General features: G+C 36.3%; 1 protein-coding gene across 1 annotated transcript; it reads right to left on the minus strand.

Moving 5' to 3' along the window:
* Positions 1–12,732: 12,732 nt before the first annotated feature.
* On the minus strand, positions 12,733–13,695 carry LOC149277992 (olfactory receptor 6F1-like). The gene has a single exon (XM_089502484.1). It carries the CDS (start codon positions 13,693–13,695, stop codon positions 12,733–12,735), a length of 963 nt encoding a protein of 320 aa, XP_089358610.1.
* Positions 13,696–14,297: the final 602 nt, after the last annotated feature.

Here is a 14,297-nt window from a genome sequence, read left to right on the forward strand (position 1 = left end):
TCAGCAGTCCTGCTGACAACTTGGTAAGTGAAAACCACTCGGCGTCCCTCTCTCTCTCTTCCACTTACAAAAAAAAAAAAAGCGCTTGGGGCGGCCCCTTCAAAAGTGCCGCCTGGAGCAGTTGCCCCACTCGGCTCCATTGTCGGGCCTGCCCTGAGAACAAGAAAATGCAGAAGTGGTTGGGAGAGAAGGTAGGGAATCATTTAAAGCATAAAAATGCCCCCCCCCCCGATTCTTGTCTGAACCAAATGGGCAGGGGACATAATTCATTTCTTGAAAATGAATGGGCCAACAATGAAACAAAACTGAAAAATGTGTCCAAATAATTTTTGGCTTATTTGCACAAGTCTAGTTTATAGTAAAACAAAAAAAGGGGAAGTGAATGGCTCAATATTGAAAACTACCAGTCTCCAATCTATCACTTCACCATTTATAAGCTTATAACATGCCTGCATACATTCCAATATCTGAAGTAGTTAAAGAGAGACATTTTTATTTAAGGTAGTATAGTTAGAAGGAGGGGCTATGGAGGCAGGGTTTTCTATGACAGTATTTATTTATACCATTAGTAAGAGATATAGGGCAATATTTTACTTACTATTTTGACTTTAAGGTTTTTGTGATATAGTGTACTGTAAGCCACCAATTATTCACCCAAAGCATCATGAAACAATATGGAAAGAAAAAGGAACAAAATAATTTTGGTGCCAAAATGGGACAACCCCATTTGGGACACTTTTTATTATTAATCCCTTAAAACCCACTTTTTTTTAAGGATGCTTATAAACTTACACTTTAACACTCTTCCTCCCAAATTCCTTTAGCTCACCTTTCCTAGTCCTTTTCCTGCAATACTCACCCTAGTGTGGCCGGTCCATCCCTAACAACCGCACTTTTATATCTTGTATAATATACCCTAACTCCCTCTTAATTGTAAACTCATGTATGTTACATACTAATTGTTATGTCCCGTCTACCACTTGTTGCTGCAGAATCTGATGGTGCAATAAAAAAATATAAATAATAATAATTTATGTAGCACCATCATATTCCAGCGTGGTGTACAATGGCATCTCTTTGGTTTTTAATAGTTTTTCAGTTTTCTTATTAATTACATTTCCTGTGGTCTCCTTTAAAATATGTTTATTTTAGTCTAAGAGAATTATGGATTATCAGAATTAAATTAATTAAAATGTATCTTTTGTTTTTAATCTTAGTGCAACTGGTACAAAGCTGCTCTCGTAAGTGCTAAATAGAAGATCATTTTCGATTGCATTATTTTACAACTCTTTAATACATAACATTGAATTCAAAAGTAATTATTAGAACATCTTTGCTATTTTCCAGCATTACGCACAAATTCCCAAAGTGATAAAGGACATAAAGTAAAACAAATACTCACAGAGTTTTTCTCTAAAGGTTAAATCATATGGGGCATTTAAAATATTATAAAATGCATCCATGAATTTATCTGAGCAATGACAATGCATTTACAATTGAGAACTAAAGGACTAAATGCAACGCTGTCCAAAGTAAGTATGTAATTTGTTTACTTAGAAGTACCATAGACATAACTGTTGGAAACATTTTAACTACTGACAGAGAACTTTCCTCCAGGAAAAAAAGCTGGTAATGAATATGTCTTAATCCTGGTTTCTATTGAATTCTAGGTGTAAATAAAAAACATGTATATTTTGATAAAAATAAAAACAACTATAATTTAAATAATAATTCTGCCATTCTAACAGAAGTCTATTTTTTTAAAATTAAAATGTAACATCCTAATTTAGCAAATCATGATCCTTTGAGAAACCAGATACTTTTTGTAAATAATTTATCATGTGAAAATCAGAACACAGTATTGAACAATAAATTGTTGGAATGCTGGATTTGAAGCATTTGCACAATTTACATAAAAGTTAAAAACAATGACATTTAAAATCATGACATTAGTGAAGAGTGCTTCTTATAACCTCCAAAAACACCTCCAAACACATCTTTGTCAAAATGTGAATACAATGTTTTCAGGTTAACATTGTCTTGCATTGCAGTGTTCTGTAAAAGGGTGACTTAATGGCTACTGTGAATGGGTCCTTATTCTCTATAAGATTTCAAACAGGGTCCTCTTTATCTAATGTATTGGTTTGTCTTCGTCTATGAATTCTAATTTTTTCATACCCATTGAATATACTGTACCGTAAGAAGCCCAGAATATAACATGTCCTTACTGTACTGGTTTTCATAATCTCAGATGTTTTCCCCTATTTTACTTTTATAAAATTATAATTTAAAGACAAATGCGCAGTGCCACTACAATATTTCTTTATAAACAGAGTGAATAAAAGTGAAAAAGTTTGCTCTAAACTAATACCAAGATTTTCTGATTAAATTCTTGTGCAAGCTATTAAGGCTAAAACACTTTTCTTTAGGTCCTGTAAACTGTGTATCTCCTTTTAATCCTACATATTTTCTTTCAAATCCTAGGTAATCCACTAGCATTCACATTTTGATTACTTAATCCATTGTGTAATTTATTGCTTTTTAAATACAGAAATGGGTGCTGCCAACTGGACAATAGCTTCTGAATTTGTTCTTCTAGGATTCGCAAAATGTGATGACTTTAAGATGCCCCTCTTCTTCTTGTTTTTAATAGTATACTTTATAACTATTCTTGGGAACATTGGCATGACAATAATTATACAGACATCTCCACAACTTCACACTGCCATGTACTTCTTCCTCTTTAATTTATCACTGATTGATGCCTGCTTTGCAACAACTATCAGTCCTGTGATGTTGACCAACTTCTTTAAAGAGATTCCACGCATCTCAGCAATTGGATGTGCTTTACAGATGTACTTTGCGGTGGCGTTTGGGAGTTCAGAATGTGTTGAATTTGCATTCATGGCATATGATAGATACTTGGCCATCTGCCAGCCACTGCATTATTCACTCATTATGTCAAAGTACCACTGTATACGTCTTGTGGCAATTTCATATATTACTGGATTCCTTCACTCAATAATTCACACTGCTGCCACATTTAGCTCTCCTATGTGTCAAACGGACATTTATCATTTTTTCTGTGATATCCAGCCACTGTTGAAACTTTCCTGTAAGGAAACACTTACTAATGAAATCCTCCTATACACAATCACAGGGTTCCTTACCTTTGTTTGCCTTTTGGTCATTGTTTTATCTTACATCTGCATCCTAAACACCATTTTGAAAATGTATTCTTCAGGAGGAAGATGCAGAACATTCTCAACTTGTTCCTCTCACCTTGTATCTGTCTCATTATTCTATGGTAGTGTTCTCTTCATGTATATGAGACCCAACTCTAGCTACCATGATCATGATATATCAGCATCTGTATTTTATTCACTTATTATACCAATGCTAAATCCGTTTATTTACAGTTTAAGAAATAGGGAAGTTAAAATGGTATTCATGAAAAAGATTGCAGTAAAAATGTATTGTAATGCCATATGAATGTGTGGTGCTTTTGTGCATTGGGCAATACAAGAATTTAAAATTGTAAGGGATGGATGTATGGCTTCCTGGGTCAATAATGAAAACAGTATTGGTATTACAATTTAAGTGGTGGGCAAACAAGTAAATGTGCAATACACAATGTCATAGATATAAGAGAGTAAAAACTCACACTCTCAATGGTTAAATGGTCAATGGTTAAGACAAGTAATATTAGTAAGGAATGCTGTTTGGAAAAAAAAATGTATTCTTAGGAGGCATGTAAAACAATTCTGTTATAAATACTATAAGACACATAGAAACAAAAAATGTAGGCAGGTATTAATCAGCAGGCTTAAGCAAAGTGGCTGTACTCAAACAGGAGTGTCAGGCAGTTCTATAAAGATGTCAGGGCCGGCCCTACCATTGAGCAGAGTGGGGCAATTGCCAGCTTGTAATGCTGAGCGCTGGAAGAAGATGTCATTTCCGGCGCTCATCATTACAAGCCAGCACCAAGACCGAGCAGGGAGACTCGCCGCAGGACTGCTGAAAGGTAAGTACAAAGGGGGGGTAGGAAGGGTAGATAATTGGGGGGGGGCGACACTTTAAACTTCGCCCCATTATGCCTTGGGCCGGCCCTGAAAGATGTAATTTGTCTTTGCTGCTGGAGCATTTTCTAAAATGTTCACTGCAAAATTAGTTACTACGTTCCAATGTTACATGGCACAGTTTGTAGCATACTAATTATTTTAACATTTCTGTGTTTGTGTTTAGCTGTAATTTTCTCATTTAGCTGACCTGCATAAATTTTATATTGTTTTTTTCCAGGACAAAGGGGCTTTCTTTAGATACTATTATTTTGATCATATCATCTAAATTATTATAAAAAATAATAAAATATGGTGAAAAATTGAGAAAACAAACACTTTTCCTGTCTTTTATTTGAAAAATATTTTAGTTATCTATAGAAGCTAATGAAAAACAAAAACCTGCTAAAATGATTCTAATATTTGTCCTGAATTTAGAAAGAACTATGTCTTTATGGATTTTTTTGTAAGTAATACAGTACAAGTAGTGTTTTGCTATTTCAAAACCATTTTTGTTTTCAAATATGGCCATTGTGCGCCCATGTCCTATTTGGGACATCTTTGAAGCTGGCAAATTTAATTTACCCCCATCAAACAATATATTCTTGAAAATTAGACACCACAAGGTATTTCAAATGCTGGTATTTTAACACCTTTACATTTTGAAAGATTTTTCGGAAGATACAGTGCTAATTTTAGGGTTCCATTGACCTGCATGGTTGGCTGCAGTACCTAGACAGAACCACTGTGAGAGGCAGAATGCATCTCAGGAGACACGGGCCCCTGTTTTTTGTGTGTTACTGAGTGCCTCGATTTTGAGACATTTCAATGACTCCGACTGAGCTTAAGAAGCGAACGCTTAGAAAGCATCTTCAGTACTTCCTGGCCCCAGCACCACCTCCACAAATGTTAAGAATGGAGGTCTCCTTTGTAAATAGACCAGCCAGCAGCTACTCACCAGGGAGCCAATAAGGCAATCTGCCCCAGACTTCCAACCATAGGCAGAGGCTTAACTAGAAACCACAGGGGCCGGTGCCCCCAACTTCATTAAGAAACATGTCCCACAGTGCCACCTTTGCCCCCAAGCAGCTTGAAAGTGCCACCTTTGACACAAAATCAAATAGACAAAAACCTATTTCTATTTAGGAGGCTTACTAAACAGCAGCCTTTACCTGACTAACCAAGGTCTGGCCAACTATGCTGATTCCCAGTACCAAACAAAAACATCACAAATTGTCTCTCTTACCAGCCCACCTTATAATGTAGTGGAACCCAGATACACTCCCTGTTCCTTACAAGTTTCACATAGATAAGGGGCTTTGGTCAGTGAGAGAGATACTATGCCCTCCACCCTGCATTTAGCCCTGATTTAAACCTGGGGCACCTGTGTTAATTGGGTCAGCAGTTAACCCATTGGTCATAAGGAAAAATTGCTCTTTCCAATATCCTACTTACATAAACGCCATCCTTCACCCTGTCATAATACATACCCTTTTTGTTAAACATTGTGGCAAGTATTTTCCAAAATGAATTGCAAATTTTAAAATATTTAGAACATACCTGTAGTAAAGATATAAATATGGTGTGATATGCAGCTGCTAAGGGACTCAATTCCCCAATGCACTGCTCTGATTTGAAGAAAAGGGACACAGGAAAAACAATAATTCAGGTCCACAAACAGCAGACAAAGTGTAAAAAAGTATTTTTAACACAAATCTTATACATTCTGTACAAATATGTTTTGGATGGCTAAATTCTTGGCTAGTAGGATGGGCCTGCCCTCTGGGACAGTAGTTGTCACTCTATATATAATTAGTGTCTAATTGTTACAGTAAAGTAATTTGTTTGCTGACATTGAGTTTTTTATTTTGTGATATTTATGTTCTCTTCATGAGAATGAGGACTTTATTAAGCTATTACATTAAAAAAATAGGTGCACAAAACTATTCTTTTAAGATAGTACTTAAACTATAGTTTACTACCCTGTCTGTTTTTTTCCCCCTTGATGAATAAAAGTCAGACGTGTTGTGACATTTACCCTCTAGGGTAAACACATGCTGAGTTCATTGAATACAGTCTTAATTTGTTGATGTTCGTAGTTAAAACCAGCTGGGATTAAAACAACATAAATTACATCTGGGATTTGTTCCCTGTACACAGATATGTGGTGTCTCCAAATTTTTAAAGCACCGAGACCAATTATGGTCTCCAATTATACCAAGAAACTGTTAAAAACAATGCCTACAAATGGGAATACCTAGTGCTTCCCAAGAACATAATCATTTTTATCCCTTGAGAACATTGCTTTACAAACAATCAAAGATAACTCGGAATACTAAGATTGATACAGTATGTACATAATGTGAAGGTGTGTACCCACCTCTCTCTTTATGGTGTGTTCGTTTGTTATATACAAACATATAGTGTCATTGTAACTCCCTTAGAGGTCTCAGAGTTTTGTGCAGAATTGCTACCCAGACCAAGTATAGGGGTCCCTGGGGTGGAGCACACAGAGAGTGGAGTGTGTCATTACACTGACCTAGTTCAGTGATGAAGAAACTTTTGATATACAGTTTGAAATGCTGGTTTACCTAGCAGAAGGTAACAAATATAAATTTACCAAAGCCACAGAGTCAAGAAAACTGAAGGGAAGAGGTATTTCCCTATGCCCAAAAGCCTGGAGAAAGCTTGCATAGTATAGGCCAAAGAGGGCCCTGGTAGAACCTAGAGGGGCACATGCTCAGTGCCCACCAGCAACAGGGAGCCCATCAGAACCAACCCCTACATGGGTCTCGGTGGGTCAATGGGACCCAGGCAACACTTTAACAGGGGCGGCAATTTAAAATGTTCTTTTGGGATACATTTGTGGAGAAAGAGAAACATTTTTGCACCTCTCTTTCTCTACAAATCTCCCTGCATTATTATGGCCTATCATTGCACTTCTGCAAAAGGGCAGAGCCATAGGATAGTCTCCCCTCTGTTCCTCCTGGAAGCCGTGCCCTTTTGCAGAAGTGCATCGGGAGCAGTGGTGTACGTAGGGGGGGTGGGGTTGGTTATGTGGTGGTCCATCCTTGGTGCCAGTCATCAGGGGACTGCTACAACTGTGCTATTCCGAAATTGTTCACAAAGGGCTGGTCTGACACAGTTTGATATTGGTGGGAGAGGGATCCACTATTATATTTTTTGCCCAGGGCCCACCAGAGCCTTGAAATGGCCCTGATATAACCTTGGGTAGCAAATGGGTGTTTCTCTATCCATTTAAGGATGTGTTCAGTAAGCAGAAGGCTTGTGGACCCACTGTTCTTCCCCCTTCCATTTGTGCCTCTGTGTCAATAAAGCTTTACCTCTGTTTCTGAAATCTCAAAAGCTCAGGTATATAAAAATGCTTATGAGTAACCTTATGTAATTTTCTATGAGGTTCTATAGTGAAAGGTAAATGTACTTTGCTATCCAGATAACTTGAAAATAACTATTTTCGAATATTTTGAGGTTTACTATAATTTTTGTACTAGCAAAGAGGATGTTGTCTGACATGGGGAATTTTCTTGCTTGGTATTAGTAACTCATTTTTGTAGAATTATCAATAAATTACAATTGATTGAATTCATTATCCTTGATTCCCTGAATTATTTCAATTAATGATTTTTTTTAGCCATCAAGGGACTAGAGTTAATTTATCAATCATCATTAATGGTGAATATGAGTCAAATCAATTATTTAAAAACTACACAGATAACACTACACGGATTGATAAATTTGTATTTCTTCTACAAAAAATATTTCTAGAGTATAAGATGTTATTACCAACAGATATACACATGAACACTATGACATCATTTTTATACCTTTTGTATATTTTGGTGGGATCCCATTTTTTCTCTTGTTTTCCTTTTTTGTGAAATATTGATATATCTATTATATAATAATACATTGTTGTTGTTCCTCGTTAACTTATTAAAATATTATTTTTTGTTGATACAGTTTACAGGAAACAATTTTAAACCCAATTAATTAATTAACATAGCTAACTACCCTGGTCTGACTCACGTTAATTTTTTTTCATTTGTCAGGCTATCCTTTCAATATTAAGTGCAACTAATCTGGCACTTGTCCAGTAAAAACATTACCAAATGCAAAGTTATACTCCCTCGAGAGCCAAGAGACAACATATCTATGGTATGGGTGGTTGTCTCCAAACCTCTGGAAAGACATGGGAGAGCCATCACTCCAAATGTAGATCCCCTCCTAAAAGTTTATTATTGGTAATGTGAATTTGTTTTACAAGAAAGAAAACATAGAATGAAAAAGATTAATTTATATAAATGGAGTTTGCACACAATTTTGAAATTTATAGCTTTATGTATAGAGCAGGGAGAGGGGGGAATAAATGTGGAGAACGTTACAACTGTATTGGGGGTTGTTTAATAGATTCTGTCTTTGGACGACCATAAAATTGATGGTAGCCAATAACATTTAAAACTGCGTGCAGAGGAACCTATGGTCTACTCACCTCAAATGTATCATGGGCACCTATCCAGAAAGCATCGCCTGTATTGCTCCCAATGGCCCTCTTCATCAGAACATACAGAAAGTATGTAATGGCAGGTGAGAGAAAGGAGTTTCCTTTCGACAATAATTCTTAGAGAGAAGGGGCATAAACTATTACAAAAAAAGAAGGGTGATGATGCTTTATTTTTTAACTTAACCACAGATTACATTTTGTATTCAGTGTATTAAAAAAATTAATAATAATAATAAAATAAAATATATACACTGTATATATATATATATATATATATATATTAGGCTCCTCTGGCGCCTAAAGAAATTAAAGGGGCCGGCGTGCACGCACCGCGCCTCCCAATAGCCGTGCCTCAGCACTTCGTCCCACGTCTTAAAAGGGGTGGGACGAAGAGCTGAGGCACAGCCATTGGGCGGCACGTTGCGTGCACGTCGGCCCCGTTAATTTCATGAACGCCAGCCTCCACCCGCTGCAACCACCAGATACCAGGGAGTCAGAAGCAGTGGTAAAGTGTGGGGGGGTGCTATATGGGGGGCATAAGGCTTTTCTGGAGGCAGAGTGCCCCATGATATTCCTTTTAACCCCCTTTATGCCACTCTACCTCCAGAAATGCCTTTTAACCCCCGTATATGCCACTATGGCTCTAGAAATGCCTTTTAGCCCTCTATATGCCACTCTGCCTCCAGAAATGCCTTATACTCCCTATATGCCACTCTGTCCCATGATATGCTGTTTTACTGCCAGAGTGGGTTGACAGATATGATTCAATATGTAATTTGTTGAAAAAAAATAGTTGTGTACAAATCATGTTTTTTTTGGGGGGGTGGGGGGCCCTTAACAGATTCTCGCACCGGGGCCCTGAGGCTTCTAGTTACGCCCCTCCTGGGGGAATTCGATATTGTGTCCATCTGCCTAGAGATCATTTTTAAAAAAATTTGAGCCACAGACTTTGCTACCCATACCCATTGACAGGTTAACCCATTGACAGGTTAACCCATAGTGACTGTATGCTTTAAACTTTAATATTACACAATTTTAGTGTGTCTGTGGTATAAAACGTATTGTCTTTAATTCAATGGGTGGGGAGTGTCCTCGCTGCTTGAGACTTTGGGAAGCAGTGCCTTATCTAGATACTCAAGGTCAGACTTGACAGTTCCCAGGTATATTATGAATGGTATGGCAATTAATTAAAAAGACATGGCAGAGCTGGCATACAAATCGATTGTGCACTGTTGTGTTACTTTTTCTGATTCATGCCATTATGTATCATGTCATTGTCCATTGATATGGTGCAAATGCATTTCATACAAAATATTCTTTAAAGTGAAAAAAATTTGTGTATCTTCCCATGAACCTTTTTCAGAGCCCCTTTAAAATCCCTGTTTCTTAGGCTGCATATTAGGGGATTTAAAAGTGGCGTTATTATAGAATGAAACAGAGGTATTATTTTAGCTTTGTCTGAGAAATAAGAGGCCCTTGGTCGGACATACATAACGATGACAGTTCCATAGAATATTAGCACTATAGTTGAATAGGCAGCACATGTGGAGAAAGCTTTTTGGCACCCAGGATTAGATGGAATTCCAAGAATTGTCTTAATTATATTGGAATAAGAGAATGTAGTCGAAATTGGAGAGCTAAGCATAACTACCAAAGCAAGGGACAAAAATACAGTTTCACTTGCAGTTGCGTTGAAACAGGACAATCTTACAAGTGTGATATAATTACAGAAAAAAAGATTTATGAGATTATGTCCATAATAATTCAACAAGGCAGTTGGAATAGTCACTATCCAACATGTGAAGAAACCACTCATCCTGGAAACATCTGCTAAGTAAAGGCAGATCTCATCATTTATCAGTGTTGGATATTGTAGAGCGTGACAGATAACAAGGTATCTGTTGTAAGCCATAGCAGTGAGTAAAAAGAATTCAGTAGGGACAATAGAATGTACAAAGCTGAGTTGTGCAAGGCACACTGCATGGGAGATTTCCTTGTTTTGTGTGATTAGGTAGCTCAGTGTTTTGGGGATAACAGAAATTGAACACCAGGTGTCCAGCACAGCAAAATTACTGAGAAAGAAATACAGACTGTGTAAGTCTGTGTGAAGCTGGATCATAATGATTATGAGAAGATTAGTTACAACAGTGAGGATGTAGATTATCAAAAAAAATGAAATGTAAAATAACTGAAGTTTGGTAGGGGCCGGGAAGCCAAGAAGAATGAAGGTGGTGACTTCAGTGTCATTAACAAGCAAGCCGTTTTTTTCAATGGGGCCCATCTCTGGAGAGAGTCGTGTATTAGATTGTCCGTCATGCAAGCATATCCCAATGCAAAGTTGCTGTATGAAAGACATTAAAAAAGTTACGTTAATGTTTGATGATACTATACAAATCCCTTTATTCATTTTTATAACCTCCTACATTCTGTTCCACTTTCTTTAGTGAATTTAACATTTTGCAACTAAATGCTGCATTAGAAATATAATTCCCAGTCCAGTTGGGAATGCTTATCATGGGGAAATAAAAGCACCACCCATTATGTTATTAGGATAAAAACACAAAATGTACTTAAAACATACTAGAGAGTACCCCTATTCATTGGTTAGATGATTCAAACCATATAGTCTATTTATTATAGATCAATGATTGATTTCTAGATAATGTGTTGCTTGCTGTTACTTTGCTGCAATGTGACGATCAATAAAAATATATTTTAACACATTTTTAGCAACCTTTTTGGTAATTAATGCTGGTGGCTGTACACTACCTTATTTTGGTAGAGAACCGACTTCTAGAGAATTGCTTGCTCACATCTGTGAGCGGTACAGATAAATTGTCACTATTCTAGCAATACGCCTATAGGGTCACACAGAAATTTAAATCCCCTCATCTCTAGAGTCCAATCTGTGGAATTACAATAATTGCATTATGTGAGTGTAGCAAAAGCTGAGAACGATTTGTAGATGACTTGAGGGAGAGACAATTTGTTAGACGTGCAAATAACAATGAGAAGAAATTGTCAAATTGTTTCTCTAATGGGAAATGAATAAAGTAATAATACAATTGAAAAAAAAACAATCTAATTCTACAAATATACATTATAGCATTTGCACAGATTAATTCTGACAATAATATAAACATTAACAAAAGACCTATCCTCTCAACAGCTGAACAATAAATAGGCAAAACACACCTTTTTAGTTCAAAAGGTTTTTTATATCATAGGAACATTTAATTGAACATATTGCATATAAAGTATATATATTGTGAATAGTTTTGTACTGACTGTAGTTGTTCAAAACATTTCCCAACTATGTCTACCTTTGAGTTTTATGGTCCTTTCTCACCTTACCTGGTGTTTCACTCTAACGTCCGCTGTCTGTCAGAGCCCTTCTTCCTGAGTGTGGCAAGGACCTGCCAGACAGGCAATATATGTGGATGGAGGTGCTCGGTGTAGGCTCTTTCTAAGAGTTATTGCTTTTCCGCCCAGTCGTCTTGGTGGTTTCTTGTGAGACTGACCATTTTTTGAATGAAGTGAATGGCACGTGGAGTTATTGTGTTTATAAAAACCAATTCTAGTGCAACATGGTAAAAAAGTATAGTATTCAGAAGAAACATTATTTTGATTGCTACAGTGATTGGACCATTTCACAAAATTGCTGTGATATTTTTTTGAGATATGCTTACATTGATTTCACCAGGTTATCCAACCATGTGACAAGTTTTTAGGAATATAGTACATCATTGTACATAATTATCCTGATTTTTACCACAGTATTCCATGCACCATAAACCAACATCAGTGAATTAATCACTACAACCTCTATTTATGAATCAGCAGTTTTAAATATGGATTAAAATAAGCAATATGTATTCAAACCCCACTATATATATATACATATATCAGTGCAAACAATTATTTTAATTTCCAATCCTCATTTTTCCTCAGTAAAGTATTCCTTCTCTTTTAACGTGATAGGTGTGATGAGAGTTCCTAGAAGAGCTTAATGCAGACAGAATTCAGAGAAAATTCAGCAAAATGGTATATTATGTTAAGAAAAAGGAATACGTTAATTTAGGATGCATTTTAGCACTAATTTAGTACTAAACAATTTAGTGTAAACAATAGACATGGAAATGGCTCTGTGTACTAAAATCTGATAAAGGAATTACAAACTCTTTGATGAATCTTCATAAAAGCCACTTTGAACTCTTTGTTTCTAAGGCTGTATATTAGAGGATTCAGGAATGGAGTTATAACTGTATAAAACAGAGATAATATTTTATCCTTATCTGAGAAATAGTTGGCTTTTGGCCGTACATACAAAAAGATGCAAGTTCCATAAAATATTAAAACAACTGTTAAATGGGCGGCACAGGTGGAGAAGGCTTTTTGGCGGCCAAGACTGGATGGAATTCTTATAATGGTTTTAATTATATAAGAATAAGAGACTGTAGTAACAATTAAGGAGCTAAGTACAACCACCCACGCAAATGAGAAAAAAACTGTCTCACTCAATGAAGTATCGGAACAGGACAGTTTTACCAATGGAACAAAATCACAGAAAAAATGATTGATATGGTTGGGCCCACAAAACTTTAACATGGCAGTTGGAATTGTTAATGTCCAGCCAGTAAAGAAACCGCTCAGCCAAGATCCAACAGCAAGATACTTGCATATTCTTTCATTCATTATAGTCACATAACGCAGGGGATAGCAGATAGCTGCATATCGGTCATAGGCCATGACAGTGAGAAGAAAAAACTCAGTAGGTCCTACTGAGAAGACAAAACAGAGCTGCGCCAAACAGCCCTTGCGGGAAATTAGCTTGTTCTGAGTGATTAGATAATTTAATGTGTTGGGAATAACAGCAGTTGAACACCAGGTGTCCAGAACAGCAAAATTACTGAGGAAAAAATACATTGGAATGTGTAGGTGAGAGTCAAGACAAACCATGATAATGATAAGAAAGTTAGTTGTAACAGTCAATATGTAGATTAACAAAAAGATGAAAAAGTAAAGTAATTGTATTGCAAATGTCCCTGGGAAGCCCCGGAAAATAAAGTAAGTAACGTCACTGTGATTTGCAAGTGAGTATTCTTTTTCACTCATCTGTGAATACAAAGTTATCTTATTCAGTATCGAAATGTTGGCAAAAGTCCAGTACAATGTAATTGTAATCAATATCAATGTAATAGACATACCTGGGAGTCTCAGTGTTTTTGCCCAAATCTCAGATGGGTTACTAAACGGTGGAAATTTAAGAGTCTCAAGGTCAGTTGTTTTAGAAACTTCCCAGGTTTGGTAAGAGATGAAACGTTAAAAGTCTGAATTGTAAATGCAAGGTTCAAGAATGATAATTATTCAAGTGTCCCTTTCTCTTAACTATACTATGTCTCATACATTTTGAACACTTAATAGTGTCAAGTATCATTACTCATTTAGTAAATGCACATTAGCCCCAAAAATCTGTTAATCCTTTAATCAACACCATATTTGTAATGAAAATGCCCACCATCATACTTATGAGGGGTTCATAATAACTCAAGTTCAAAATGATTATTTAATCAATTGGAATAGCAAATTCCTGTTTGAATCATGAAATAATTTTCAAATAATCTACCCACAATGACAATTTACCTTACCTGTTTAAGGTTTGGTTAAACTCGCAAATTATGAGATACTTTTATAGAGTTAACAAGTTAATTGTTAAA

The sequence above is a fragment of the Sceloporus occidentalis genome, unplaced genomic scaffold, assembly GCF_023333645.1.
Source record: "Sceloporus occidentalis isolate IW3139 unplaced genomic scaffold, rSceOcc1.0.p SCAF_204, whole genome shotgun sequence".
Lineage (NCBI taxonomy): Eukaryota > Metazoa > Chordata > Lepidosauria > Squamata > Phrynosomatidae > Sceloporus > Sceloporus occidentalis.

Excerpts from the sequence above, each read along its gene's own strand:
- LOC149277992 (XM_089502484.1), bottom strand. The coding sequence starts at position 13,695 with ATGAGTGAAAAAGAATACTCACTTGCAAATCACAGTGACGTTACTTAC.